General features: G+C 45.4%; 5 protein-coding genes and 1 long non-coding RNA gene across 8 annotated transcripts; 1 reads left to right on the forward strand and 5 right to left on the reverse strand.

The window, feature by feature from the left end:
* The first annotated feature begins 66 nt into the window (after window positions 1–66).
* LOC118507050 (protein 5NUC) lies at window positions 67–7,399 on the forward strand. 3 transcript variants are annotated; one of them, XM_036045014.1, is made up of 5 exons: window positions 67–635; window positions 4,971–5,276; window positions 5,350–5,500; window positions 5,567–5,823; window positions 5,909–7,399. In XM_036045014.1, the coding sequence occupies exons 2-5, from the start codon at window positions 5,050–5,052 to the stop codon at window positions 7,104–7,106; spliced, it is 1,833 nt and encodes a 610-aa protein (XP_035900907.1). In that variant the 5' UTR covers window positions 67–635; window positions 4,971–5,049; the 3' UTR covers window positions 7,107–7,399. The 3 variants fall into 3 exon arrangements, with proteins under 3 accessions (XP_035900907.1, XP_035900904.1, XP_035900906.1); XM_036045011.1 differs by having other exon boundaries at window positions 68–303; XM_036045013.1 differs by lacking the exon at window positions 67–635 and adding an exon at window positions 4,766–4,862.
* LOC118507052 lies at window positions 3,285–4,699 on the reverse strand. The gene is made up of 2 exons (XR_004905583.1): window positions 4,165–4,699; window positions 3,285–4,096 (listed from the first exon to the last, which is right to left on the reverse strand). It is a non-coding gene; the product is annotated as an uncharacterized LOC118507052 (long non-coding RNA).
* Window positions 7,400–8,970: 1,571 nt separating the features above from the next.
* LOC118502395 lies at window positions 8,971–24,130 on the reverse strand. The gene is made up of 15 exons (XM_036034617.1): window positions 23,941–24,130; window positions 23,848–23,868; window positions 23,229–23,756; window positions 22,842–23,165; window positions 20,657–20,677; window positions 19,758–20,594; window positions 18,198–18,698; window positions 17,814–18,128; window positions 16,841–17,095; window positions 16,725–16,742; window positions 15,791–16,650; window positions 11,605–12,395; window positions 10,020–10,183; window positions 9,888–9,905; window positions 8,971–9,824 (listed from the first exon to the last, which is right to left on the reverse strand). Exons 1-15 carry the CDS (start codon window positions 24,020–24,022, stop codon window positions 8,986–8,988), a joined length of 5,574 nt encoding a protein of 1,857 aa, XP_035890510.1. The 5' UTR covers window positions 24,023–24,130; the 3' UTR covers window positions 8,971–8,985.
* On the reverse strand, window positions 11,441–15,787 carry LOC118507054 (serine protease snake-like). The gene is made up of 4 exons (XM_036045016.1): window positions 13,948–15,787; window positions 12,650–12,869; window positions 12,524–12,541; window positions 11,441–12,457 (listed from the first exon to the last, which is right to left on the reverse strand). The coding sequence occupies exons 2-4, from the start codon at window positions 12,708–12,710 to the stop codon at window positions 11,601–11,603; spliced, it is 936 nt and encodes a 311-aa protein (XP_035900909.1). The 5' UTR covers window positions 12,711–12,869; window positions 13,948–15,787; the 3' UTR covers window positions 11,441–11,600.
* LOC118507055 (serine protease snake-like) lies at window positions 17,707–19,070 on the reverse strand. The gene is made up of 4 exons (XM_036045017.1): window positions 18,869–19,070; window positions 18,765–18,785; window positions 18,198–18,698; window positions 17,707–18,128 (listed from the first exon to the last, which is right to left on the reverse strand). The coding sequence occupies exons 1-4, from the start codon at window positions 18,933–18,935 to the stop codon at window positions 17,806–17,808; spliced, it is 912 nt and encodes a 303-aa protein (XP_035900910.1). The 5' UTR covers window positions 18,936–19,070; the 3' UTR covers window positions 17,707–17,805.
* On the reverse strand, window positions 19,438–21,436 carry LOC118507053 (serine protease snake-like). The gene is made up of 3 exons (XM_036045015.1): window positions 20,763–21,436; window positions 20,657–20,677; window positions 19,438–20,594 (listed from the first exon to the last, which is right to left on the reverse strand). Exons 1-3 carry the CDS (start codon window positions 20,836–20,838, stop codon window positions 19,741–19,743), a joined length of 951 nt encoding a protein of 316 aa, XP_035900908.1. The 5' UTR covers window positions 20,839–21,436; the 3' UTR covers window positions 19,438–19,740.
* Window positions 24,131–25,149: the final 1,019 nt, after the last annotated feature.

The following is a 25,149-nucleotide window of genomic DNA, read 5'->3' on the forward strand; positions in this document are numbered from 1 at the left end:
ACGCTAACGACCGAAGCGCCGGGAAACGGAGGACTAAAGGCTGATGCGTGCGATCCTCCATATTTATTGTATCGTCGATCGCCGTCCGGGCAAGTCTCGGTTTGTCGGATCAGCGCGCGTCGCGAGCTTGGAGCTTGGATAAACGAGGCAACAATCTAGTCTAATACCGCCGAATGGCTCGTTCAAGTGGTAGATACTAAGCCATGTACTAACACCCGCAACCCAGGCAGCGTCGTCGTGGTGCTGGAAGCTGAACTGAACCCAATCGACTGAACCAGACGGCAGCGTGCATTAACCCATCACGTGAGTAAAGCTATTGTCTCTTCCGGGCACAAAATATTGGATGGCCGACGGGCTGGCTGTGCTAAAGTCGTGAAAGTGGTCCGTGGTCGTGCAACAAGGTTTGTCTAGCTCAACGTGCAAACGCTTGAGGTGGGATTGAGTAGTGAGTTCGAGTGACCAGCAGTAGTAGTAGTGACCTTAAACGTGACCATTGCCAAGTCTCGAGCGACTAAAAAACACGTTGCACGAATGGTTTCACACGATAAGTGGTCGGTTGAAAGATTGCCGCTGAAAATGATGCAAAATGAGTGTGTTTGTGCGTGGTTTTTATTTGCTGTTGGTTCAAATTTACAGTAAGTGTCAAATTTTGGTTTTGAAGTGTATTTTTTAAATTTAATGTTAATGTTAGAGCAACAAAAAAATGTAACGAAAAAACAAAAGTAAATCAAGTTGCTGCACGCACTTTACCTCCTCCATGCTCGATGGCTTAAAATTATCGTTCGGTGTGCGGTTGTGCGTAATCTGTGCACCGTCTGGTGATAAAAGGACCCAGAACGCTAGAAGAAGTGGAAAAACAAGGCCAAAGAAGTGGAAAAAACAAGCGTTGTTTTCGAAAAAATAGTGCCGCCGGTAAAAATCGAAAATAGATCACACAAACGTTCGCGCACCGAATGCTGTCGAGGAACAGGATAAGGAAATGTGACGCGCTCGCTCGTCTGACTCGGCACACCAGGGTAGCAAGGGATGTCAGGAAGTAAGCCCTTGGAAGCTAACCCGTTCCCGATGACGCGACAGACAGCCGCTTGGGAGACAAGAATGCTGTAAAACGGTGAACTAAGCAAAACACTTCGTCCCGTGCGGGTTAAATGTCACTTACGCAAAACGAGCTGTATTGTCCGCTTTTATCGGATGCACTTGAATCTTGAAACGGAACAGGCAAGCCAAAATCTCACCAACAAGCGACGCCGTTTATCGCGACACTGCTTTCAGTTTCGATCGTTGTGCGGGTTTGTCATCGTGCCGACCGACCGGCTGTCGATTGAAAGTTAATTATATCCATCTGTGTCCACCGCACGTCTCCACGGCACGGGTGGATCGGATGAGCCGAGCGCTCATCAGCAACGGTTCAATTGATGATCGCGGTGTCGCATTTGCGTCACCGGCAGCGTGGACGAATCTTTCAACGCGTTGACGCGCGTGTGCTGGCGGTGTGATGGTGGTGTTGAGTAAATTGTTTACCGACTGTGTTGTGTGATCGTGTGTGTTTACCGGTGAGTCGCGGCGCGCATTGAACGTGGTAGACGCGGCAAGCACGTGACATTGGCACACCGCCGATAGTGAAAGTAGTGCAGTGAGCGACAAACCTAGCGGAACGTTGCCCTTTTTTATTTTTCTATCTGTACGGGTGAAAAGGAAATTACTCCCCATTTGCCGCATGTCGAGGCTATGTATCGAATGAACACGTGCATTCGACTCTTTGTACAGCCACGTGCAAAATGTCGCCGCTTTTTCGCGACCAGATAAGAACCGTACTTACTTCCATTTGAATTGTACTCCTATTTAATGGGTGTGTGCTTAGTTGTATTAGGCAATTTGTATTGTTTTGTGCCTGCTTAAAGGCTTCCCGTAGTTGATGGGCGAAGATGATGCCATGCGAACGGAACAAAGTGCTTCAAGGATGGAAATTCTTAAATGGAATTGGGAATTAATTGCTGTTATGGTGAACGAGCGAACAATCGCAAGCGGGTAATTGATTTTCACACCTTGCTGTGCAGCGTTTGAAGTGGCAATTGCCGGTCATCATTTACGGTCGCTGCAAATAGTTGCGGCATAATTGCTGGACCATCAGTTTTATTCTGAAGAATTTTTACCAGTAGCAAAAAGCATGTTTTTTTGTAATAAACCGTACACAATAGCATTGTGTTGGTAGTTTATTTTTTTTTAACGAAATTATTTTCATTCTTGTTGAATATGCATTAAATCATCTTTCTCCAAACATTCCTCCAACGTCAGAAACAATGGGTTGGAGATGGACGAGAACGAGACTTGTTTACTGCGCGTGTAACAAGCAATTAGACGACGATAAGCTGTACCATTTCCGTGATACCGTTTACAATGACATGATAACAAACTAAGCCTGTTCGCCGAACCATGTCACAGTGGTTCGCATGTAAGTTGGTACGCGGCAACGAAGCATGAGCGTTTTGATTATTCGTTCGCAGTACAGTAACACTTTTAATCGATAAAATAAATATTTAAAAAATATGCATTAATCACCTGAAGATCAATCAATGATTATCTGAGGACAAAAAATAATCACAGTGATGGACAAAACATTAAAATCACTTATCATTTTATAAAATCTCAAACACTAGGTTATCCGTTAACGATATTCAGTGGGACAACATGGCAATTTTTTATTTTTGTTATAAACCTGGATGAGAGTCTTGAGAAAATTAACTAAACGCACCGATAGTAAAATTAACTTAGACTTTATTTATTTTCAATCTGATGGAAACATGCCCAACAACAAGTGAGACAGTAATTACATTAATCAGGTCACATTAATCTAATGGACAGGTCCATTAATCTAATTTGAAATCTCTGTAATTTCTGATCGAACAAAACAAACGAACGAATGTGAAGATTTAAGAGACGTTTTCCCAGATTTTCGATTGGTTAAACTAAGCTTTACAAAGCCATAAGAACATTGCTTTTATCAAACTACAATTGATATTCTAGCAAGTTTTGACAGATTGCTTTTGTAGCGAATTTATTTACTCGTTTACAGCGATATAATGCAGGATCTGGCCGAGATCTCTGAAATCAAAACATGAATACATGAAATATTATGAAGAAAATCATAGTTTGCTATTATAACTGCATGACAGGGGGCCAAACATTTTAATAAAACTATTCAAACATAAAATCAGACTGATAAAAAATAACTTATGTTTCTTGTATTTATTATTTATTTTTAAAATTCATTATAAAAAAGTAAATAATAAAAGTTTAATAATTAACAGTCAGCGGAGGAAACTATTTTCCTGGAGTGTTTGTGTTATACCGTATCTATAAGGAGCCAAACAATATTTTTATTCACAAACTGTGTTTTATTATTCTTTATAACCTGTAAGAAAAACAATACGGCCATGCCGATCCTATTGATTAATGAAATAATTTACTAGAAATCAATTTTAACTATCTCTTGTAAGAATTCGAAGAACTAGCTTATTACTTAAAACAGGTGTTCCTATAGCTTTGTAAAGAACTGTTCTTTATAGAAATGCCAAAAGCAGTTAAAATCGGATATGGAGATGGTTCTACTGTTTTGTCCATCACTGTATGCGTAATGTGACATAGCGTCCGGAATGTTACAGTTATATTCTTCTTTTGTGTTAATTAGCACAATATGCTACAATTTAGTCATCGCTGTCATTCTCAGCAATTAACATCTTCATTCTATCTTCATTCTTCATTCTTCATCGCTCGCGTCGGCTTGGTAGATAGAACAGTTCATTAAGCTACAAGTGTCAACCTGCAGTGGAACTCATATGGAACAATACTGGTTCACCAATTTAAGTAGCTTAAATTATGTCACTATGTCTTATGAGTATTTTTCATTTAATTTTATTTGGGCTTCAAACAAGCATCGGCAGCTAAGATACGTTAAAGCCTTTGAAACACTTGGAATTGCTCCAAAATGTCTTCTTAAGCAGCTTTCGGGGATGTTTCTTTGCTACAATATGTTGGGGGGGAAAAAATCCATCCAGACTGAATCAATTATTGTGCTACGTCCCTCCGATTTGATGCTCTGGCAAAAGACAAAAGAAACGAAATAAGGTAAAGGTCTTCTCGATCAATACTCGGTTCGTCTTGCACTTCATCCATTTTAATGAGCGTGTCTCTAAACCGGTCCATACAAGGGGACATCTTTTGCAACAAGCTGCTACGGTCCTGCGTGTTTTCAAGAATCACTTAGGATCAAGTATTTGAGTTCTTCATGCCATTCCCACGTGGGCGCTCAAAATTGGACAGTTTCGAAGAACGAAGAAAGCACGTGCTCCTACTATCAAGTTCACCACTGTAATTCACACCGACTCTCACTCTTCGCTCCATAATTCCGTTACGGTTCACCGCCTGATCAAAAATTGCTAACAACAGGTTTATTGTCAATTAATCAAGCTTGACAATGTGCACCATCCAGGGCGCACGCAACCATCCGTTTCAGAGATATGAGACGCACTGGTATGAGTTCCGACCTCCTGCAGGACGTCAGAGATATATCGACACAGTCTCTCCGTGATAAGCTCCTGCTGCCAAAGTGGGTACGCGTTTGTCTTGGCAAATGCACACTGCGCACATGGCAGACCAGGCACCGAACCACCAGGCCTAACTTCAAACGACGGGCAATAGGTGCCGCTTGATAAGCGCCAATTGTTATTGATAGCGTAGCAAGATGTTGAATGGGTTCCCTCTTAACGATGGGATGATCGTAAATGCGCACAGGGAGAATCATTTTTCTACGTGATTCGGAGCCGTGCGGAAGCATGGCCCAGTGTGGTTTAAGATAAATCTCTGTAGGTTATAAACTTCATTTGAGTAGCTCAGCTTCCTTGAGTGACCGACGACTTGAGTGACAAAGTGTTGTGCTTAAAGTAGACAATAATCGGTTTTATTACCTGCAGCTATTATTAACATCCAGAACTCGCATCCCACCTTGGAAGCGCTACAACCACCAAAGACTGAACACATTCTAAATCCAGTATGGCACGGAGACTAACAGCGTACGTGCAGCTCGCAGTGCTGCTGGTGGCAACGTTCACCTGTGGTGGACTTGCTGCACCGAAGGCGGGAGATTTGGAGCTTATCATACTGCACAACAACGACATGCACGCCCGGTTCGAGCAAACCGGCGCGCATAGCAACGAGTGTCAACCGTCCGATGTCGCTAGCAACCGCTGTTACGGCGGATTTGCCCGCGTTGCGCACAAGTGAGTATCTACAGTCGGCCACGCAAGTCGGTTGTTGTGAATATATTCTGTTAAAAACTATTTCCCCTGGCAGAGTCCGCGAATACCGAGCGGCTGAAGCATCCGGTGGCCTTCCGGTGCTGTATCTCAATGCCGGCGATACCTACACCGGTACGCCCTGGTTTTCGGTGTACAAGGACAACATAACGGCTGCCTTCCTGAACATGCTGAAACCCGATGCGATCGTAAGTACACCTTCTTATCCTTCACACTTCTAACAAGCTGTCTAACAACGCCTTCCTTCCTTACAGTCCCTCGGCAATCATGAGTTCGATCTGGGTGTGGAGGGCTTAGTTCCGTTCCTGAACGAAGTCGACTTTCCGGTGCTCGTCACCAACCTCGACCTATCCAAAACGCCCGAAATGCAATCGACCAAATCCCTGCAGCGATCGGTCATCTTTACGAAGGCGGGCGTACGGATCGGTGTTATCGGTTATCTGACGCCCGAAACTAAGCAACTGTCACCGATCAATACGGTCGAGTTTTTGGATGAAATCGAAGCGATCAAGTAAGTACACTTAAGCCCAACGAACGCCTAAAAGTATGCAAGTGATCTACATGCAGCATCTCGTATCGTTCAAACATTGCTCCAGCAAAGAGGCAACGGCATTGAAGGAGCAAGGCGTGCACATTCTGATTGCCCTCGGCCACAGTGGATTGGAACGCGATAAAGAAATTGCTGCCAGGTGTCCGGATGTGGATCTCGTCATCGGTGGCCATTCCCATACGTTCCTTTACAGTGGGTCCGCACCGGACGTTGAGGAACCGGCCGGTCCGTACCCGGTGATGGTGAAGAATGCTGCCGGAAAGGATGTCCCTGTGGTGCAGGCATATGCCTACACCAAGTATCTCGGCTATCTGCACCTTATGTTCGACGCGGAAGGCAACCTGATCGAGCTGGACGGAAGCCCGCTACTGTTGAACGGTACGGTACAGCGAGACTCCGACGTACTGCAGCTGCTGGAGCTGTACCGGCCCGGCATAGTGGCGCTGGACGAACAGATTGGACGCTCGAACGTGTTTCTCGACTCAAGCCGGTGTCGGTTTGAGGAATGTAATATCGGCAACATGATTGCCGATTCGCTCGTCATTACGCATGCGACGACACGCGAACAGAGCAACGATGGGTACTGGACGGATGCCGCCATCGGGTTCATACAGGGAGGCGGTATCCGGGCGTCCATTAACGCCGGCCCAATCACCATGAAGGACCTGAAGACGGTGCTCCCGTTCGGCAATGCGATGGTGGTGACGGAAATTACGGGCACGCAGCTACGCCAAATGCTCGAAACGAGTGTCCACCGGTACGATGGTGTTTCCGGGTACGGAGAGTTCCTGCAGATGGCGGGCGTAAACGTAGAGTACGATCTAGCGCGACCTCCGATGCAGCGCGTACTTCACGTGAAGGTGCGCTGCGCCCGGTGCCAAGTGCCCGCGTACGAGGATCTGAAAGACGACGAGCACTACCGTGTGCTGTTGAGCCAGTTCCTGTACGATGGAGGCGATGGGTACGATATGCTACCGAACTCACCGAAAGAATTGCTCACGTTCGGTGAGTATGAAATTACGGAAGAGTACCTGAAGCGGTACTCACCCATCTATCCAGCGATCGAGTGGCGTATCCGCATGGAAGGACAGCCGGCCGTCACAACAACGGACGGTCCGGGAGCGGGCACTACCACCATGATGACCACCAGCACGACCGAGGACAGTGGAGCTGCACGTGTGTACGGCGTAACGATTTCCACCATCGGAATGATGCTATTACCGGTACTGTTGACCTACGTGTAGATAGATGCCGTAGGCACCGAAAGCACTCCAATTGTTTATTTGTACAGACTCGCTGGGTGAGATTTCCCTATTGGGAAACACGGACAATGTATCAGAACAAAGATGCGAGGTGAACACTTTCACCTTCAATGTAAATCGGGCGTTACTTAGCTGATAGACGATCATAGAGGTAAGAAGACATTGGTCAAGATCAGTGTTAAGTGCAACGATAAAAAAACTTGATCGAGTATTACGTGTTATGGTTGGTATTGAAACATAAAAATACAAAATCTAATTCCAACAAATTAACCAAATTAACATTTCTTTTTTGTATAATTCATAAACTTACTTACATCTCAGGCGCATCTTAATTTTGGCCTGCTGCAACATTACTCGATATCACTCAGAGTCTAGCGCCAATGTCTGCCAATCCATTATCCCGGCCGTACTGGCGGACATCTCAACGCCATCACTCCATCTCACTTTGGTCCTATCACGCCTCTGCTGTCCATGAAGACGGCCTAAAAGGACTTTACGAGCTGGGTCGTCCCGTGTCATTCGCATGATATGACCAGCCCACTGGAGGCTAACGAGTCTAAATGCACGATGGCTGCACGATGGTGAGATTTTCGTACAGTTCGTGGAGCTCTTCGTTGTAACGGTTCGTCTATTGCCCTTTCACACATGCGGGGCCTAAAATCCTTGTAAAAATCTTCCCCTCGAACGCAGCTAAGAGGGTTCCCTCAGTTTTGGACCGAGTCCATGTCTCAGAGACGAATACAAGTGCTAGAACTTTAAATGTTCTATGGTATTTTGAGTGGAGAAGTTTCCTCAGACTGTAGTGTGATAGATTGACATATAGAAGGTGGTTTCCAAAGTTTCCACCTCCTAGCTAAAAATGGCTCTCTGTAGCGCCAGATTGAAAAGGAGACAGGCATATCCCATCTCCCTAGGCGCATGATGGTAGAATCTATGCCCTTTGAACGTAGTTGTTCAGTTTGTATGACAAAAGAGAAGGTTTGCGCCCAGGGGGGTTATGCAATTATTTGTTGTGATACGCCTGAAGGCAGGCAATAGCAAAACACGGGTAAGGGTCATGGCGAAAGGAAACACCGGGAATTTTATAATTCCTGTACACCGCTAGTGAAACACTTTATGTTGTTACCCGTACCCCCGGTGGAGACCAATAAAGATCATTAAAGGGTTAAAGCCATAACGGAAACTGAAACCCTGACTGACCACCTAGCTACCGAATCAGGTTGGAGTGCTTGGCTGGTAGCGACATTTCGACCCTCTGTAGCATTCTCTAGTGTTTTTAATCTTTCGTTACCTTCCTTTCGTCCTCTACCTTTGCCTTCTTCCTTTACCCCTCCCAACGATAGTCGGTCAGTTCGGCACAGTACAGCGATCAGTACTGTGCTCTTCCCGATACTAACCCACTACACCCACCAGCGGTTTTTACCATCTTCCTCTTCCTTTCCAAACGAAATCCCCGAATGAAGTAGACCCCTATAGTAAGCTATGCGTTTTCATGGCATTTTGGACTTCTTTCCAATAATGTTTTCACTGGCGATCTTCTCTTCACTTAACTATTAAAACACTAATTCTGATAAAAAGCGATGTAGACCTCTTTAAATATCTTTTATTCCTCTTAGTGAGTTGGCTAGAAACCAAGCAGTTAGTCTAAGCACCTGGCGTAACGCTCGTTTTCTTACTGTAATTTGCAACTGGCTGGTTGCATCTTGCCCTCCTAACTAACTGACAGGACGCTGGGAACCCTACGCCACACGTTCCCAACAATATCCGTATCTACTGCATCTCGCCTGAAGTGGCCTTAAAACTGTTGGCCAGAAAACTTCCTTACGATTACTTCAAACTGATTTCACAATTCTCGTCTCACTCACATTGCATTAGCACCCCACACATTATCCTCTATCCAGTCGATGTAATGCGACACCTTGGTAAAGCCTTGCATCCATTCACAAAAACCAATAAACGATGCTATGCCAACGACAGCGAACGAACAGTTTCCTATAACCTGCACCAAGCCACCCGAGTTAAAAGAGGTTCGACAATTATCATCATCCTCGACCATACTTCCAATACACAGCTGTCCATCGTTAAAACCATCCTTGAGCTTCCTACTTCCATTGAAAGCCTTCTCACAAACACTAACCGGCAACTCGTCCAACTGTACCTTCATCATCACGGGAAGCCTTTGGCCAGGGTTTGATCCAGTAATCATGTAAATACTTTCAATGTATCGCGTAACGTTACGTTCCTCCGTTTCCCACAGACAGGCCGGCCGGATGTGGCTCGACAGCACGATCGGATACTTCAGCTTCACCAGCGCAATGTCATCGTACGAGCGCGAGAATCTATAGTTCGGATGTTTCCGGACACTGTCGATGTCACTCTCGTACTCGTCCGGTGTTTCAACTTCGGTGTTATACTCGCCGAGACGAACCACCGTCGGGTCACCATATGCAAAGCATTGGGCCGCCGCCAGGACGTGCTGATCGCTGATGAGCGTACCGCCACAACTGAACTCGAGTTTATCCGGGTTGTCCTCCTTCGGGAAGCCTAGCAAGGCGTGATGGGGAAACTGGCCATACGTTGCCTCTGCACCATCAGCAACATTGGGGCAACTAAACACATCCAGCTCGATCGGCTTTGTTTCGAGCCCGAGTGGTGTCAGGGTCTTTCGAGTCGTGACCATTTTCCGATATTCTTCACACTCTGCAAGAAGGCATAGATCAAGTTAGAGGTTGGCACTGAAATCTCGAACACATATGTACTTACTTTCCGTGGCAAGTCGCCCTGTGGTTTTGAGTATTTCGAATCATTTCAAGGACACAGTGACCAAACGATAGTACACAAAACAAATATTAGTATTAATTAGACAACAACACTTGATCAACGCAACAATCGTACCTTGAGCGATACAGCTACATAAGCCCACCCCTAACACCATCACCCACGATAACGTTTCCATTCTCCAAGTGGAAAAGGGTTTTCTTTGGTAACAATTTCGAAACACTTGAAAAAACGTCGAAATGTGGATCGAGATCGTCAGAGTGCTAGTTAATGTGGGGAGCCTTCAACAATCGCCAAACATCACACGTCGATAATCAATTCCGTACTGTGCCCATACAGACGACGATCAACGTTGATCTTCCAACGAGCAACGAACAGGTTTTCCTATGCTTGCGATTCTTCGTGAAACTAGAACTAACGAGATGTAACGATGGACATTATCGGATCGATCCCGCAACCGTTTCAGGTTTTGGGTTTTCGGTTTCCCAAGATACCATAAGCTTAAAATCTGGTCTTAAAATTAACAAATCATTAACAACTTTACCACACAGGAAGGATGTGTTGAATCGATCTGGGACGTTTCAAACGGGTTTGTTGGGTTCTGGCTTGGAGGCTAGTTTATTTCAGAAAACCAAGTTGCGAAATGCTCAAGGGTGAGTAAAGTTGGATTGATTAAACGACAAAGCTTTTAAAATGACAACCTATCATGAGAAACTACTTTTCTTCTTCTCCTTAAGCTTGATCCTTTATTGTTTCGTCTTTATACTCCAACATCTCTCGAACCCTAGAAACAGCATTTTCTTGAGTGCGATAAGAGCTTATGATTTTAAATAAACGTTCAACTGTATAAAAGTGGCTGGTGGCCAAGGCAGACCCGATGATCAAATCCCACCTGGATCGCCTCCACAGGACTGATTACTCATCTATGGGTATAACAATGGAGGGTGAAGCCAAAAAGTAAAAAGACCTCTAAAGACCTCATCTTATTTACCTATTTGCTTGCAAGCTAACATTGTATGATTGCAGAGTTCCACAACGGATTCACGAAGATTAGGGCAGACGGTTTACTTACTCGTGGGTTAACTGATTGTAATTGTTTCAACCAAGGTTATTACATAGGTCAGTGTTGATGTGTGTTTTTGAGTGATCGTCGATTGCTCCAGAATTCACAGAAACAGGTTGGCATTTTCCAGTTCTAACCTCAGGACTCAAAATTCAGTGCAATAAAACCATGAAGCCTCGGTCGGATAGCTTTCAGGTGTCTGAAATCTGAAGGATTGTTTTAAATCGTAATATGATCCAATCGTATGGATTGATAACAATCAACCAGATCTAATCGATTCGATCAGCTATCTACCTGAAGCGCCTGAGATTGATCTCGCTATGGCTTTACCAGATAGCATCGAGATAATTAATTCCGCAAGAGCATCCAGTGGACGTGTCTCTCTGACGGAGCTGATAGAATCAATTTATATTCAAATCTAGATTTATCAACTATTTTCACCACAAATGCTCTATAATCATCCAACGAAAATATGTTCATATCTGTACTGAACACGTTACTTTATTCGGCTCTTCTTTAACGACCTCATCCACCCGGTCAGTAGCATATCGCATAAGGTACTCAGTTTAACCCCTCGCTCCTTTCTTATGTCACATAAGAATCCTTTCGTTCAAAGATACCTCTCCTCCTCGTGCTTACATCGCATTAGCACCCCACACATTGTCCTCGATCCAGTCGATATAATGCGACACCTTCGTGTACACGGCTTTCCCTACGCCACAGATACCACCCGTCGACGTGATAGCAACCACGGCGTACGTACAGCTTTTCGAATTGGTCACCACCTGTATCGGGCCACCCGAGTCACCCTGGCACGTGTCCCGTCCCTTCACCCTACTTCCAATACACAGCTGCCCATCCTTGATGCCACTCTTGAACTTTCGAACACCATGGAAAGCCTGGGAACAATCACCGACCGGAAACTCCTCCAACTGTACCTTCAGCATCACCGTGGACTGTACGGGGTTGTAAGCCTCGGTATGTCCGAATCCGGTCGCAATGTAGCTCGTTACATTACGCTGCTCCGTTTCCCACAAGCAAGCCGGTCGGATGTGTTTCGACAGCAAAATCGGGTACTTCAGCTTCACCAGCGCAATGTCATCGTACGAGCGCGAGAATCTATAGTTCGGATGTTTCCGGACACTGTCGATGTCACTCTCATACTCGTCCGGTTTTTCAACTTCGGTGTTATACTCGCCGAGACGAACCACCGTCGGTGTCACCCTCTCGAAGCAATGGGCCGCCGTCAGGACGTGCTGATCGCTGATGAGCGTACCGCCGCAACTGAACTCGAGTTTATCCGGGTTGTCCTCCTTCGGGAAGCCAAGCAAGGCGTGATGGGGAAACTCGCCATGCTTCGCCTCTTCACCACCGACAATCAGCTGGATAACGTTCGTGCAGTTATACACTTCGAACTCGATCGGCTTGGGCTGAAGCGTAAGCGGTATCAGGAACTGTCGATTAACGATGACATTCTGATATTCTTCACATTCTAGAGTCGGAATCACTCATGTTAAAAATGGACGCAGACTTAATTCCGGAAGCAGATCGTACTTACTCTCTGTGGCCAGTCGTCCTGGGGGTATGATCGTCGACACGTTGGTATATAAAAATAAGGAAAACAAATAATGGTTACTTGAATATGATTTGGCACATCATCCAAAACACCCTGCTAGCCCAGTACCTTCAACGATACAGCAGCACAAGCCCAGTATTACCACTATCACCATCGATGGTTTATCCATTTCACAATAAACAAAGATCACCAGAGCGCAAAGTAACTTAGGATGTCTCAACACGGCATCAGCTTCCGTCAAACGGTGCACTCACTTCGGCAGCCAATTCCATACTGTGCTCTGAAGCACGACTAAAATGTTCCCCACACTGATCTCCACTGGCTTATGCTACACGCATTAAGAAACGATTGGATATCAACGAACAGGTTCTTCTATTTGTGTACCTTTTGGCAGGACGCGTGCGCTCCTCCACGCTTGATTAACACTTATCGAAATCGAAAAATGTTGATTCGGATTTCAAGTTTTTCGGTTTTTTCTTTCCAAAATTCAGAAAAAAAATTGGATAAAGCATATAATTAAGGCAGAAAACGGAATCACAAATACTGGCTTTCCGGGATGATCATATCATGTTCGAGGCCATTTTGTGGACTTTGCTCTAGTCAAAGGGGACAATTTATAGGTTACAAGAGTTGGACTCTGGGACGCTTTCTCGACATTCCTCAACATTAAGTAGTTTTGAGAGGTGCGCCAAAATCCAGTCCCAGAAAGGGATCGAACATTCCTAGCTTATGTTGGTTCCCAAGGCTCAAACATTCCTGTAAGTAAGAAGTTCCTATTGATATACATTTCCGAGTCCTCACTACCGAGGGACGTTCCGGATGGGATTTGAACCCCGATATTTATGTTCACAATTGATCTAATTGATGCAGTTAAACGTTTATGGTTTTCTCAATGCTCCATAGCGATGCTAAGTACACATAATGCTCGTGATGTACTTGTCCGTAAAATTAAGATACATATAAGAGAGTTGATTAGATTTTCTAGATACAAAAGCACCTTTTTACAAAGCTTCTCCTAATTCCTCATTGCCTTACATCTTCGAACTCCCCATTGGTGAATATAGTTGGATCAAAAGAGCTGTAATTGTATTTTATTTCTGATCAATCGAATTAACGAACGAACTTCATTCATCACACTGCGAGACTGCAGTACACCAGGTCTATTCACTAGGAACGATCTGTGCCTGCAGGACGAGCCAACTGACCGTCCAATATCGCGAGCGAACTGGAACGACAGATCGAACAAAGGGTATGCAGCACGTAACTACCACTAACATGGCGTTTCAGATCTTCCAGATTGACTGTACTTGGGAATCGTTTATTATTGTTCAGCATATCTTTTGTGTCTTTGGTTTCCGGTAGCCAATAGTCGTGATATAACATAAAAAAACGGAACTGGTACTAACACGCTACAATTAAAACATTGGTTAGGCCGATAAGATACAATATATTCTACTACGAAATTACAACGTGAAAACGCGGACCGCTTGTCCCGAGGACCGTTAGAAACAGAATCCTTGTTGCACGCTAGGCTCCCGTTCATTGCCCCTGGCAACGTTACCCAGGCCTACCGCTCTCACAAACACATCAACAGCATGATTGTCAGCGGTGAGTGACTGCAGCAATCCAGGGAACGGCAGGCCGGGTCACAACAATATCAACGGGGTTTTAGGTATAGACAAATTATGCATCACGCATTAACTTGAAAAAGCAAAATTGTAAACAACGTGTAAATTATTTTGAAACCTGCACATCAATTTAAGCCTGGCTCTTCTTTTTCTTCCTTGTGACTACAATCTCAAGAGATCTCGTTCTGCCATTTCTGGTGTACTGTGACTTAATGTTACTCTCAGCTGGACAATCAGTCCTGCCAACGATATGAAGCGGTCTGGATGGGATTTGATTACATACAATGAACTGGCCTGGCCCTAAAATGAACGGAAATTCAAGTAAATCGACGCCTAAGGAACCTTACCATAAGACCGTTTCGCTCGTAGGCCCCGTCATCCAAAATGCCTGGTCATATAAGGAGCCTTGCAATCCTAGAGATCCTGAAAGATCTGAACTTAGTGTAAATAACACTCTTCTTTACCTAGGTGGAACCACACCACATACGCAGGACTGGTGTTCAAAACCCATCCCAACCGCTCCCCAGTAGTGAGGACTGAATATCCAACTTCGTGGTATCATTCTAGTCTAGTAAGCCAGAAATGAAAGGCATAGTCTAAGAAGTCGTTATGCCATTGGCAGAAGAAGAAGGGAAGGCTCCGAAAGAATATATCCGTCCATGTTATAGCGTATATCGATGTCATGAGTGATGTCGCTTTATTCTGCATGCAATATTTTGGTCAACTTGCGAGTTTGTTTTGACTGCGATCATCTCTTCAGCTAATCCTGAAAGAGTGTCGTGTCTGCTATCTTCTCGGTCGTTTGTAGCAGGCTCCCAGGTCCTATCGGTTCTTGAGCTATGATCTTCTCGGATAGTGATAACATACGCTCACCATCTAACCATTTCTTTCTTTGACTACAACTCATGCGGTCAATTGGACTCTTAAATAATTGGTCAGAGTAACAACTCGTAAGATAATCAACACAGGGTTATGCAACACAACTGTGCATTACCCCAAGCACATGCTGAAAGGGCGTAACGATTTCTCCCACTTATAGAACACAGATTGTGATGATGCTATTATCAGCACTGTTGATATACACACAACACCTATCGTAAATAGATGTAGCAAACTCCTCAGGCAGTTCAACATTTATAGGCGTGTAGGCTAATCATTGGGGAATTCCTATGGAAAATACAGACGATGATGCATCAGCGCATGTGGTGATCGTTCACAATCAATACAAATCGAACATTACGTAGGTACTAGACGATCACAGAAATACGATCACATTGTCCCAGATCAGTATTAAAACAGTGAGAAACAGTGTCAGCACTGCGTTGTTTTCTTCTAACATTGTTTAACCATGACTAAAACTGTTCAGTTCGTTCAAATAATTAAGTGAAAAAGATAAACATCATATAGAGGTTTTATAATGCATCACTTTATTCTGCACTACATTTATCAGTGATGAAGTTATTACGCCTTTGTGGATTAAATAAATATCACCTAAGCGCGCTCTCTATTCAGGCCGCCTTTCCTATGTCACTTACATCAAGATCCTTCCACACACAGTGCACACTGCACAAAACTTGCTTAAACTAACTTCACAGCGAGTCCACAATTATCGACCCACTCACATCTTATTAGCACCCCACACATTGTCCTCTATCCAGTCGATATAATGCGACACCTTTGTGTACACTGCCTTCGAATTACCCACAGCACAGATACCGCCCGTAGACGTGATGCCAACCACGGCGTACGAACAGCTTTTCGAATTGGTCACCACCTGTAACGGGCCACCCGAATCACCCTGGCACGTGTCACGGCCCTCGACGATGCTTCCAATACACAGCTGCCCATCCTTGATGCCACTCTTGAACTTCCGATCGCCCTTGAACGCTCGGGCACACTCAGCTACCGGAAACTCGTCCAACTGTACCTTCATCATCACGGTGGACTGTACGGGGTTGTAAGCCTCGGTGTACCCGAATCCGGTCGCAACGTAACGCGTTACATTACGCTGCTCCGTTTCCCACAGACAGGCCGGCCGGATGTGTTTCGACAGCAAGATCGGGTACTTCAGCTTCACCAGCGCAATGTCATCGTACGAGCGTGTGAACGAATAGTTGGGATGTCGTCTAATGCTGGCGATTTCACTCTCATACTCGTCCGGTGATTCAAAGGTAGTGTCGTACTCGCCGAGACGAACCATCTTCGGTTCACCATATGCAAAGCAATGGGCCGCCGTCAGGACGTGCTGATCGCTGATGAGCGTACCGCCGCAACTGAACTCGATTATATCCGGGTTATCCTCCTTCGGGAAGCCAAGCAAGGCATGGTGTGGAAACTCGCCATGCTTTGCCTGTTCACCACCGACAATCAGCTGGATGACGTTCGTGCAGTTATACACTTCGAACTCGATCGGCTTGGGCTGGAGCGTAAGCGGTATCAGCGTTTGTCGATTTATGACAATGTTTTGGTATTCTATGCATTCTGCGAAGGGAAGGAATGAATCATGTTGAGGTTGGTACACAAATCTCGCACGCAGGTCGTGCTTCTGTACTTACTTTGAGTTGCAATTCCGCCTATGGTTTATGGCGCGTAGGACAGATTGGTAAACAAAACAATACGGAAGAAAAAAAATTATACACCTTATCACACAAACACCCGGAAGACTACCTACCTTGAGCAGTGCAGCAACACCAGCCCAGCAATAACACTGTCGTCAACAGTAGCGCCGTCTTTTTCTTCAGACATGCGGTCTGCATTATAGAGCCACTAGTAACTGTGTTATGCACCGAAATGTAGACCAAAATCAGCAGCGTGCCAAGCAATTGTAGGAAGTCTTCACCGGTACAGCATCCGTCATATGTCACACTTCGGCAGCCAATGCCATACTGCGCCCAACCAAGGCACGAAGCTTCAATGCGAATCGATCAACAACGATGTACGAACTGGTCTTTCCACTTTTGTGCTTGTGTCATGCTATGTGTGTTACGCGCAGTACAAAACTAGTTTTGTTTTTCGTGTTGTTCCCTGTGCCGGTTTGCATCTGCCGCTATCAGCACCGATCGCCGCTACGCTGAACCGACTCAAGGTTCATCGGCGCTGCTTGAGTGGAACTGTAAGTTCAGTCGGAAGAGCTATAAACATTCAACCGGCTCCCGAAATTAAAGTGGCATTTTAACTGGTCCAAAAGCTGAAAAGCGGGTTTGTACGTTATGGGGGCACGGTCCTCACCATATTTGGCGAGACTGATCAAGTTTCTCGAAGTGGAAGAATTCGTTGTCACTCGTGCGTTATTGAGGCGTGCCTTACCGACCGGTGATGCGCTTCGGAAATAGGTTCCGATACTGGGTTTTATTCACTTGGGTGGAGCAGGAACGTACCTGACAGGTACAACAGAGTCCAATCGTATCTGAAATTTCTGTACTAGCTCGCTTAGCTAGAAATCCTATGCTAGCTTGAACAAAGCTAGTTCATCCTGAAAACCCTGTAGACTGAAGCGAAAGCGACAGAGAGATTTAAACGAAAAAAAAAATGATAAGATTTGTGTGTCATTCTGTTTGCCCCTTCCTATGCGTGTCGTTCCCCGGACAAATCGTTTTATTAACATCAAGCGTTGTTTACAGAGCATCAGCCAAGACCTTACGAACCCCAAACGACGCGCTCGATCCAATCCAGCTGCTTCTGTACCTTGGTGTAGGTATACTTCTGGTGCAGCTCATCACACTCGTGACCCTTGGCTTCGAGACCGATAAGCCTATACAGCTCGCCATCGAGCGTTTGCACCAGGCCACCACCGTCTCCTTCGCACGATGCTTTCCATTCTACGGGAGACTCCAGGCAGAGCAATGCGTCAGTGACTCCCTGCGGGTAGTAGTCGGTACCAGCATACTCCTGTGTACATCGTTCATTCGGAACGCTGCTCATCTGTACCTTAACCAAACGCGTATCCTGAGTGTCGTTCACTGTGGTGGGACAACGAAACGCAATCAGCAAACAGTCACTCTACCAAAGCCTAGCTAACGTCTACTTACCCAACTTGCCAGTCGTAAACCCTGTTACTGTAAACTTTTGCGGTAGTTGCGTGTCGTCCTCCGTCCACAGACAGGCCGGATAGATGTGCGAGGTAAAGGTGACTGGTTCGTTAAGGCGAAGCAAACCAATGTCGTTGTACGATGCCTTCGTTAGCTCGTCAAAGGATGGATGCAGAACCAGATCGTCCCTTTCAATCAATAGCTCCGGAAGGGATGAGTTGCGTGTGTAATCGTGGCGTCCGAGCGATACCGTTTTGTCACCCATCGTCCAGAAACAGTGGCCCGATACGAGTACGTAGCGATCACTAATCAGTGCGCCACTGCACCGCAAAATGAAGGCCGTATCGTCTTCGTCCTCGTAGAACCATTGACCGACGCGCACCTGATGAGGGAATTCGCCGTCCTTTGCTGGCGTTCCGTTCGGAGGTGTTTTGTAGTCGTTCGTCCTACCTGTCACCTTGGGCTTTAAAGAGGAAACGATCTTCCGATACTCCTGACATTCTGGCGTGGTGGTAAAGGGAGAAGATCAGAGCTTAGTTTTAAGGAAGGAGACGCACTTCTACTTACTTTGTTCCGCCAAACGAAGTCCTTGGGTGTTAAATGAATAAATTGAACAAAAGGAAAAAACTTGTAATGTACACTAAGGGCTAGAAAGCTCCAGGAAAACCTACCATGAACTTCGTGCAGACACAACAGCAGTACAGCTGCAAACACAGCACGGAATGCTTTGTTGGCCATCTCAAGGTTACCTAAAATTTCTTCAAAATTGCCCGGGATGCTACTGTATTTATACCCCAGCTCGAATCAAAATCAAAACCCGCACTGACTCCTAGCACGAAATGCACTCGACCTGCTCTGGCAAAGGGGTCATCCGGGATAATCTGGTCGCCGCTTTGCTGGATCCGTTCCTAACTGCCAAAATTGATAAGAGTGGTGTTTGCAAATGGCACACTGTCTCTATCTCCCTCTCGAGCATATGCGGAGTGATACAGCAACACTGAGTAATGCAGAATGGCATGTTATTGCAAATGTTTGAAATATTTTTATTATGTTTAATATATGCGTAAGATTGCTAAGGACATGGACTTGAAGAATGATCACCAGATATGTGCACCGAGCTTTCAAGGGACAAGGACAAGCTGGGCGGCTCTAGAAGCCTCGATCCTCTGGAAAGCTAAAATTCTGATCTCCATAAGAGGCCTCTTTTAATGTCATCATTTGGCCTGCGATTCTGGCCAAGTCTGCAGATTCTTCGTGGTATTAGGCACCAACTTTCATCCTGAAATGGCTTTCTAAGGGAATGAACTCTGACATTTGGTATCAAAGCAACGTTTTCTTGAGACTTGGTCAATCTTAAACCCATTTTTATATAAATATATTCATTTTGTTATAGTGAACAAATATTCACCACTCACTTTATCAATTTTGTCTGCATCCAGCAACTAGCATGCTGGCAACTTCCTTGCATTCCAACTTAAAAACCTTTAGACAATAGTAAAAACTGTATATTAAATTAAGTAAGTAATGTAGAAACTCGAGCGTATCACAGAGCGTTCGCGCCCCACACATTATCCTCGATCCAATCGAGATAGTGTGCCACTTCCGTATAGATCCCGAACGACTTCGCATAGGCACAGGCCCCACCAAGCGATGTAATGCCAACGATATGATACGTGCAGGTCGAACTGTTCGTCAACAGCTGCAACGGACCACCGGAGTCCCCTTGGCAGGTGTCCTTCTTCGGCGTAACACTACCGACACACAGCTGACCTGGCCCCAATCCTTTGCGCAACCGCCGAAAGTATCCCGAGCAAGCGTCTTTCGGAAATTCATCCAGCTGTACCTTCATCAGGGTAGGGGACAGTTCCCTGTCGAAGAAATCAACCCGCCCAAACCCGGACGCAACGAACTGTGACGTTGGCCGCCGCTTCGAATCCCACAGACAGGCTGGCCGGATGTGTTTGCTCAGCAGTACTGGTCGTTCGAGCCGGATGATCGCTATATCGTCGTACGGTTGGCTACGGGGATACTTTGGATGTCGCCGGATACGATCGATCTTGAGCTGGAGCTCTTCGTACGTCTTGAACGTCGTGTCATACTCGCCGAGCCGTACGACCGTTGGATCGCGATCGGAAAAGCAATGAGCTGCCGTGAGGACGTGCTGCTCGCTGATCAGTGTTCCACCGCACAGGAACTCATGGTCGGATGGGTCGCTCTGCTTCGGGTAGCCCAGCAGTGCCTGATGGGGGAATTCGCCGTACCGTGCCTGCTGTCCGCCTACAATCAACTTCAGCTCGTGCGTGCAATTGTACACATTTATTTCGTGTGCCGTTGGATCGATGAGAAGGGGTATGATTTTGTGCGTCGTCCGGATAACTTTACGATATTCATTACACTCTGCGGACGAGAGTTCTGGAGTGAACATTTGACATCAGGAGTGGTAATGTAACTCTACTTACTCTTGACTGCAAGTCTTTGCCCTGCGGGTAGAATACGAAACAGAATTTAATGAATGTGAACCTACGTGAGCCTCTTTCTACTAAAATGTGTTCACAGTAACGATACCTTGACTAGTGCAGCAGACTATAAACAAAATGAAGCCAGCTAGATACGATTGCCTTACACAGCAAATTTTTGCCATTAACCTCACTCAAAGCTCACTTTATGGCATGAAAATGTTGGTCACCTACGATTTAAAACGTTACTTGCCGATGTTTACAGAACTGATTATTGTCCAACGGTTAGCCAGGAACTGACGCGTAGCTCTTGACTTGGACATCACTTTACGCACGATAACATCCCATTGTCAACTGACCGATCGAGCACAAAACAGGTTTTTCTTTCTTCAAGCCGCACTCCAAGCTGCAGAAAGAGCAAGAATAGATTTGTGTAAGATGTGGGATTTCTCTCCCGGACGCAGTTTATCACCACGGCTATGGTAATCAAAAGCGTTTAAATTTTAACTTACAAACGCGTGTGCGTGATTCATTAGTGGAGTCATTATTGTTCGATTCGAAGTTAAGATGTCAATACAGCTGAGTTTGCTTGTGCTAGCGATTCAGGGAGGTAGGTTATTTTTACCAGAACCTGCATCATTTATCATTTTAGTTTGAACGTTTTTCTCCTGCGGTGAAATACTGAAATACTGCTGGGAATTTCCAAACCTTCTTCTTATCTGGGCTTCACTAGATTCAAGAATTTAACTACATTATCTCATTCGGTAAGCCTGACTTCTTCGTCTTCGCTTAATAATCTGCTAGGTCATGCCTGCCATTTCTGGTTTACTGGACTTAGTAATACCACATAGTTGGACAGTAAGTTCTTACAACGGAAAAACGGCCCTGATGGCATTTGATCCTGGGTCCTGCCGAACGATTTGATGATCGTGACAGGCAGAAATGGACATCATGCCTCATGTCGATCACGAGACAGAGCTGCTTGCGTTGAAGTCAGAATTGAGGAATAAGAATAAGCTTCAAATTCATGTTCAATGTTCACAAACTAAATTTAAATTTTCAAACTAATTTTCAAAATCTCCCGTCCAGACAATATTCCTATATGTAGAACTGACTCTTCAGATTAGATATTGTTGGAAAAATCATTCAATGTACTAGATGCTAACGATGCTGCCAACCAAATGCGTACGATTGAGATTATCATCATGATTTATCAAGCACAACAGCATGAATGTTTGACGACATCAGACTGACCAGTAGCTCAGACTAGAGATTTTCTTCTTCCAAGTAAAAGGAGAAGAATCGAATGCTGCACTAAAGAGGGCCAGTTGTTTATATAGCTCAATGTAAGCTGTACGATAAGTCCCCGACGCTATGGTATGAGCAGACTCGTAGTGTGATCCCCAGGCGCCGTAGTCAAACAACCTCCCATATTAATCTTTAGGTGCCCATTGGAAAGGAAACTATCTAACTAAGGTCATCAAATAGATTCAACATATTATATTCGTATGAGCCTTCTTCTTTCTTGGCCTAACGGCCTCATAGGTCATGCCTGCCATTTCTGGCTTACTAGACTTATTGTTACCGCATAGTTGGATAGTCAGTATGGAGGAACGGCCCAGATGAGACTTGAACTTGAATTCGTATGAGCCTGAGAGAATGAATTTCCTTTATTTAGTTCCTAATCTACAGATTGAGACTCCCTTATGGTAGATTCGTTGAGATGTAGGTTGCCATAAGGCACAGGGAGATCAGTATCTTATCCATTCGGGCCTATCCCCTTACATGAGCCTGACAATCCAGCTGCAGGTAAATCATGTCAAAGAAGCAAGAAATAGCACGCCCAACCCTCTCTAAACTATGACGCGAAAGGAGTAAAAAGAGCAGTTAAAGGATGGTTCGTACTAAATATTCACTAAAAATCGATATTTAAAGTAATCCTGTAGTGTTGTTTGCATACCTTTTGGCGTTTCTTCATCTTTTGCTCCAGCGTTAATTCTTCGACGAGAACAATAAACAGATTTTGTTCTATTAGAACCCTGTTAACATTTTCATGTTTTTAATGACACAAAACGTCAAAATCCAATAATTTAGTTGTTGATTTTTACTTTTATAGCTTTATTTTCATTAACATATTTTATGATTTCTTCTGCAAAATCTGCAAATTGTGTTGAACCAACATACTAACCCCAAACAACTTGCTCGATCCAGTCCAAATAGTGTGCCACGTTCGTGTAGATCGCCTTCGAGTTGCCCACACCACAGGCAGCCCCGGTGGACGTCACACCGACAATGTTGTAGATACAGCTTCTCGGTTCCGTAATGATCTGCAGCGGTCCACCGGAGTCACCCTGGCACGTATCTTTACCACCGATCAGACTTCCCACACACAGCTGACCTTCGTTGATCCCTTCGCGAAAGTTTCGATTATCACGAAACAGCTCACCACAGTCGCTGGAGGGAAACAGATCCAGCTGTACCTTCATCATGATAGTCGACAACTCGACGCTGCCTGCAAACGAATCATCGTTAGCTTACTGTCACTTTCGTGTAAAATCACACACAGAAAGCCTACCTTCGTCCAGCTTGCCGAACCCCGTAGCCACAAAACGGCTCACATTCAGCGATGGATCCGTCCACAAGCATGCCGGACGTATTATCTTCGAGAACAGCACCGTTTCGTTAAGCCGTATCAGGGCAATATCATGGTACGAGCGCGAGTTTCGATACTTTGGATGTCGAACGATCTCGGCAATACCGAAATCGAGCTTGGACGTTGAATCTACCTTGAGATCGTACTCGCCCAAACGAACGATCTCCGGATTACCGTAACTGAAGCAGTGGGCAGCGGTCAGTACGAAGCGATCCGAAATCAGTGATCCACCACAGCTGAAACTGTACCGCACTGTTGGACCATCCTCCTCCCGTGGATACCCTAGCAAAGCGTGATGTGGGAATTCACCGTGCTTGGCCGCTTCACCACCGACGATCAGCTCTACCACGTTGGAGCAGTTGTACGATTGGTAGTAGATCGGTTTCGGGTTCAGCGTGAGCGAGATCACACCACGCTTCGAGGAGATGATCCTGCGATATTCCTCGCACTCTGTAAAGCGATCGAAGGGATACCATTATCACATAAACAGAAACGCTTAACATTGGCGCATTCCGCATACATTCAGGCGCCCAGAGCTTACTTTGCACCGAGATCCTCTTGGCTGCAATGAGAGATGTAGGAAAAGCTTGTTATCCACAGGAGTTTGAGGCAGATTTATAAGCCGAGCCTTTACCTGTCTGTCCATTGCAGAACCTTGCTAACCACAAACCTAGCAAGAAGATTAGAATGTTACCAACAACACTGCGACTTAGCATCCTACCCGAGCGAACGACACGATGTGTTTAGTGTGCTGTGGCCAGAGGTCAACGGTTCTGGCTGTGAAGTCTGCGCTGCCGCTTGATAAGACTGTCCAACACAGACTAGCATGTGCAACGGTACGTGTAGGCGAGCGGTATGCGAAAATCAGGTTTGTGGTAGTGTTAGTTTTTGTTTTGTTCTACCAGTATTACAGTACCCACCCAAAAAAAGTCAATACACGTACTTTTATACAGAATTTGTAATTGTATCCCAAGGCTTTTTAATTCATATGTGTTTTAATTAATCTAATGGCTTTATAATTTTTTAACAGGATATCTTAAATTATTATTTCATGATGACTCTGTCGTGAAAAGGGAGGCAGACTATGATCTGAAACAGAGTTCTTCATCTCAGTCCAGCCTTGATAGAACGAGTTTGACTTGGTTGGTGTTGGATTCGGGAGTTTGGTTGATGAGTCTCATAGCAGGCTCTCTCTTTCTCTCTGCTACGGAAGAAAGTGAGTGATAGTGTAGTCTTCAGAAACGGAGCTAACGATAGGTGGAGCAGGCGGTCGCTAAGGTCCTACCGATCAGAGGAGACTCGTCGGTAAGAGAGCTCCATTAGCCTTACTACACTCTCTCTAGCTCTCTATTCTCTAGCTAGTAGGACCCCAACTTGATCAGGTGCTTGATCCGCCTCGTGCAGTCTTCTGAGTGTTCTTCCTTAAAATCAACTCAGAGTTTTTCTCATTATCACTGCACCAATGTGTTGGGGCGGTCCGGTGGCCGAGGCGACAGCGGCGCCGGTCTTCACACGGCAGGGCCAGGGTTCAAATCCTATCCAGATCGCCTCCCCGTACGTAAGGCTGACTACTTTACTACGGGTAAAACTAAGTCACAGAAAGCCAGAAATGGCAGGCCGAGACCTCTCGAGGTTGTAGTGCCAAGGAAGAAGAAGAATGTGTCTCCAGTATCAGAAGATTATTTCCATTTTAACGTTCAAGCTAACAGCTAGAACGAACAACTACAGAACACCTCCGAACAGTATACCGGCACTGGTCGGTGAATTCCCTCACCAGGTCTTTATCAGCACTTGGGTTGAACACATACAATGTGCGCTGCAGTGGAGTTTTTATTAGCGATCG

This window comes from Anopheles stephensi, chromosome 2 (assembly GCF_013141755.1).
Source record: "Anopheles stephensi strain Indian chromosome 2, UCI_ANSTEP_V1.0, whole genome shotgun sequence".
Taxonomy (NCBI): domain Eukaryota; kingdom Metazoa; phylum Arthropoda; class Insecta; order Diptera; family Culicidae; genus Anopheles; species Anopheles stephensi.

What these genes read in the sequence shown, in the direction of transcription:
- LOC118507050 (XM_036045014.1), top strand. Translation starts at nt 5,050, where the DNA reads ATGGCACGGAGACTAACAGCGTACGTGCAGCTCGCAGTGCTGCTGGTG. An exon ending in TTTGCCCGCGTTGCGCACAA is followed by an intron (nt 5,277 to 5,349) that starts GTGAGTATCTAC and finishes TTCCCCTGGCAG; the next exon opens with AGTCCGCGAATACCGAGCGG. An exon ending in GATGAAATCGAAGCGATCAA is followed by an intron (nt 5,824 to 5,908) that starts GTAAGTACACTT and finishes ACATTGCTCCAG; the next exon opens with CAAAGAGGCAACGGCATTGA.
- LOC118507054 (XM_036045016.1), bottom strand. Translation starts at nt 12,710, where the DNA reads ATGGATAAACCATCGATGGTGATAGTGGTAATACTGGGCTTGTGCTGC.
- LOC118507055 (XM_036045017.1), bottom strand. Translation starts at nt 18,935, where the DNA reads ATGGCCAACAAAGCATTCCGTGCTGTGTTTGCAGCTGTACTGCTGTTG. An exon ending in GTGTCTGCACGAAGTTCATG is followed by an intron (nt 18,786 to 18,868) that starts GTAGGTTTTCCT and finishes TTAACACCCAAG; the next exon opens with GACTTCGTTTGGCGGAACAA. An exon ending in ACTTCGTTTGGCGGAACAAA is followed by an intron (nt 18,699 to 18,764) that starts GTAAGTAGAAGT and finishes CCACCACGCCAG; the next exon opens with AATGTCAGGAGTATCGGAAG.
- LOC118507053 (XM_036045015.1), bottom strand. Translation starts at nt 20,838, where the DNA reads ATGGCAAAAATTTGCTGTGTAAGGCAATCGTATCTAGCTGGCTTCATT. An exon ending in AGTCTGCTGCACTAGTCAAG is followed by an intron (nt 20,678 to 20,762) that starts GTATCGTTACTG and finishes TTCTACCCGCAG; the next exon opens with GGCAAAGACTTGCAGTCAAG. An exon ending in GCAAAGACTTGCAGTCAAGA is followed by an intron (nt 20,595 to 20,656) that starts GTAAGTAGAGTT and finishes TCTCGTCCGCAG; the next exon opens with AGTGTAATGAATATCGTAAA.
- LOC118502395 (XM_036034617.1), bottom strand. Translation starts at nt 24,022, where the DNA reads ATGCTAAGTCGCAGTGTTGTTGGTAACATTCTAATCTTCTTGCTAGGT. An exon ending in GTTCTGCAATGGACAGACAG is followed by an intron (nt 23,869 to 23,940) that starts GTAAAGGCTCGG and finishes CTCTCATTGCAG; the next exon opens with CCAAGAGGATCTCGGTGCAA. An exon ending in GTTTACGACTGGCAAGTTGG is followed by an intron (nt 18,129 to 18,197) that starts GTAAGTAGACGT and finishes GTCCCACCACAG; the next exon opens with TGAACGACACTCAGGATACG.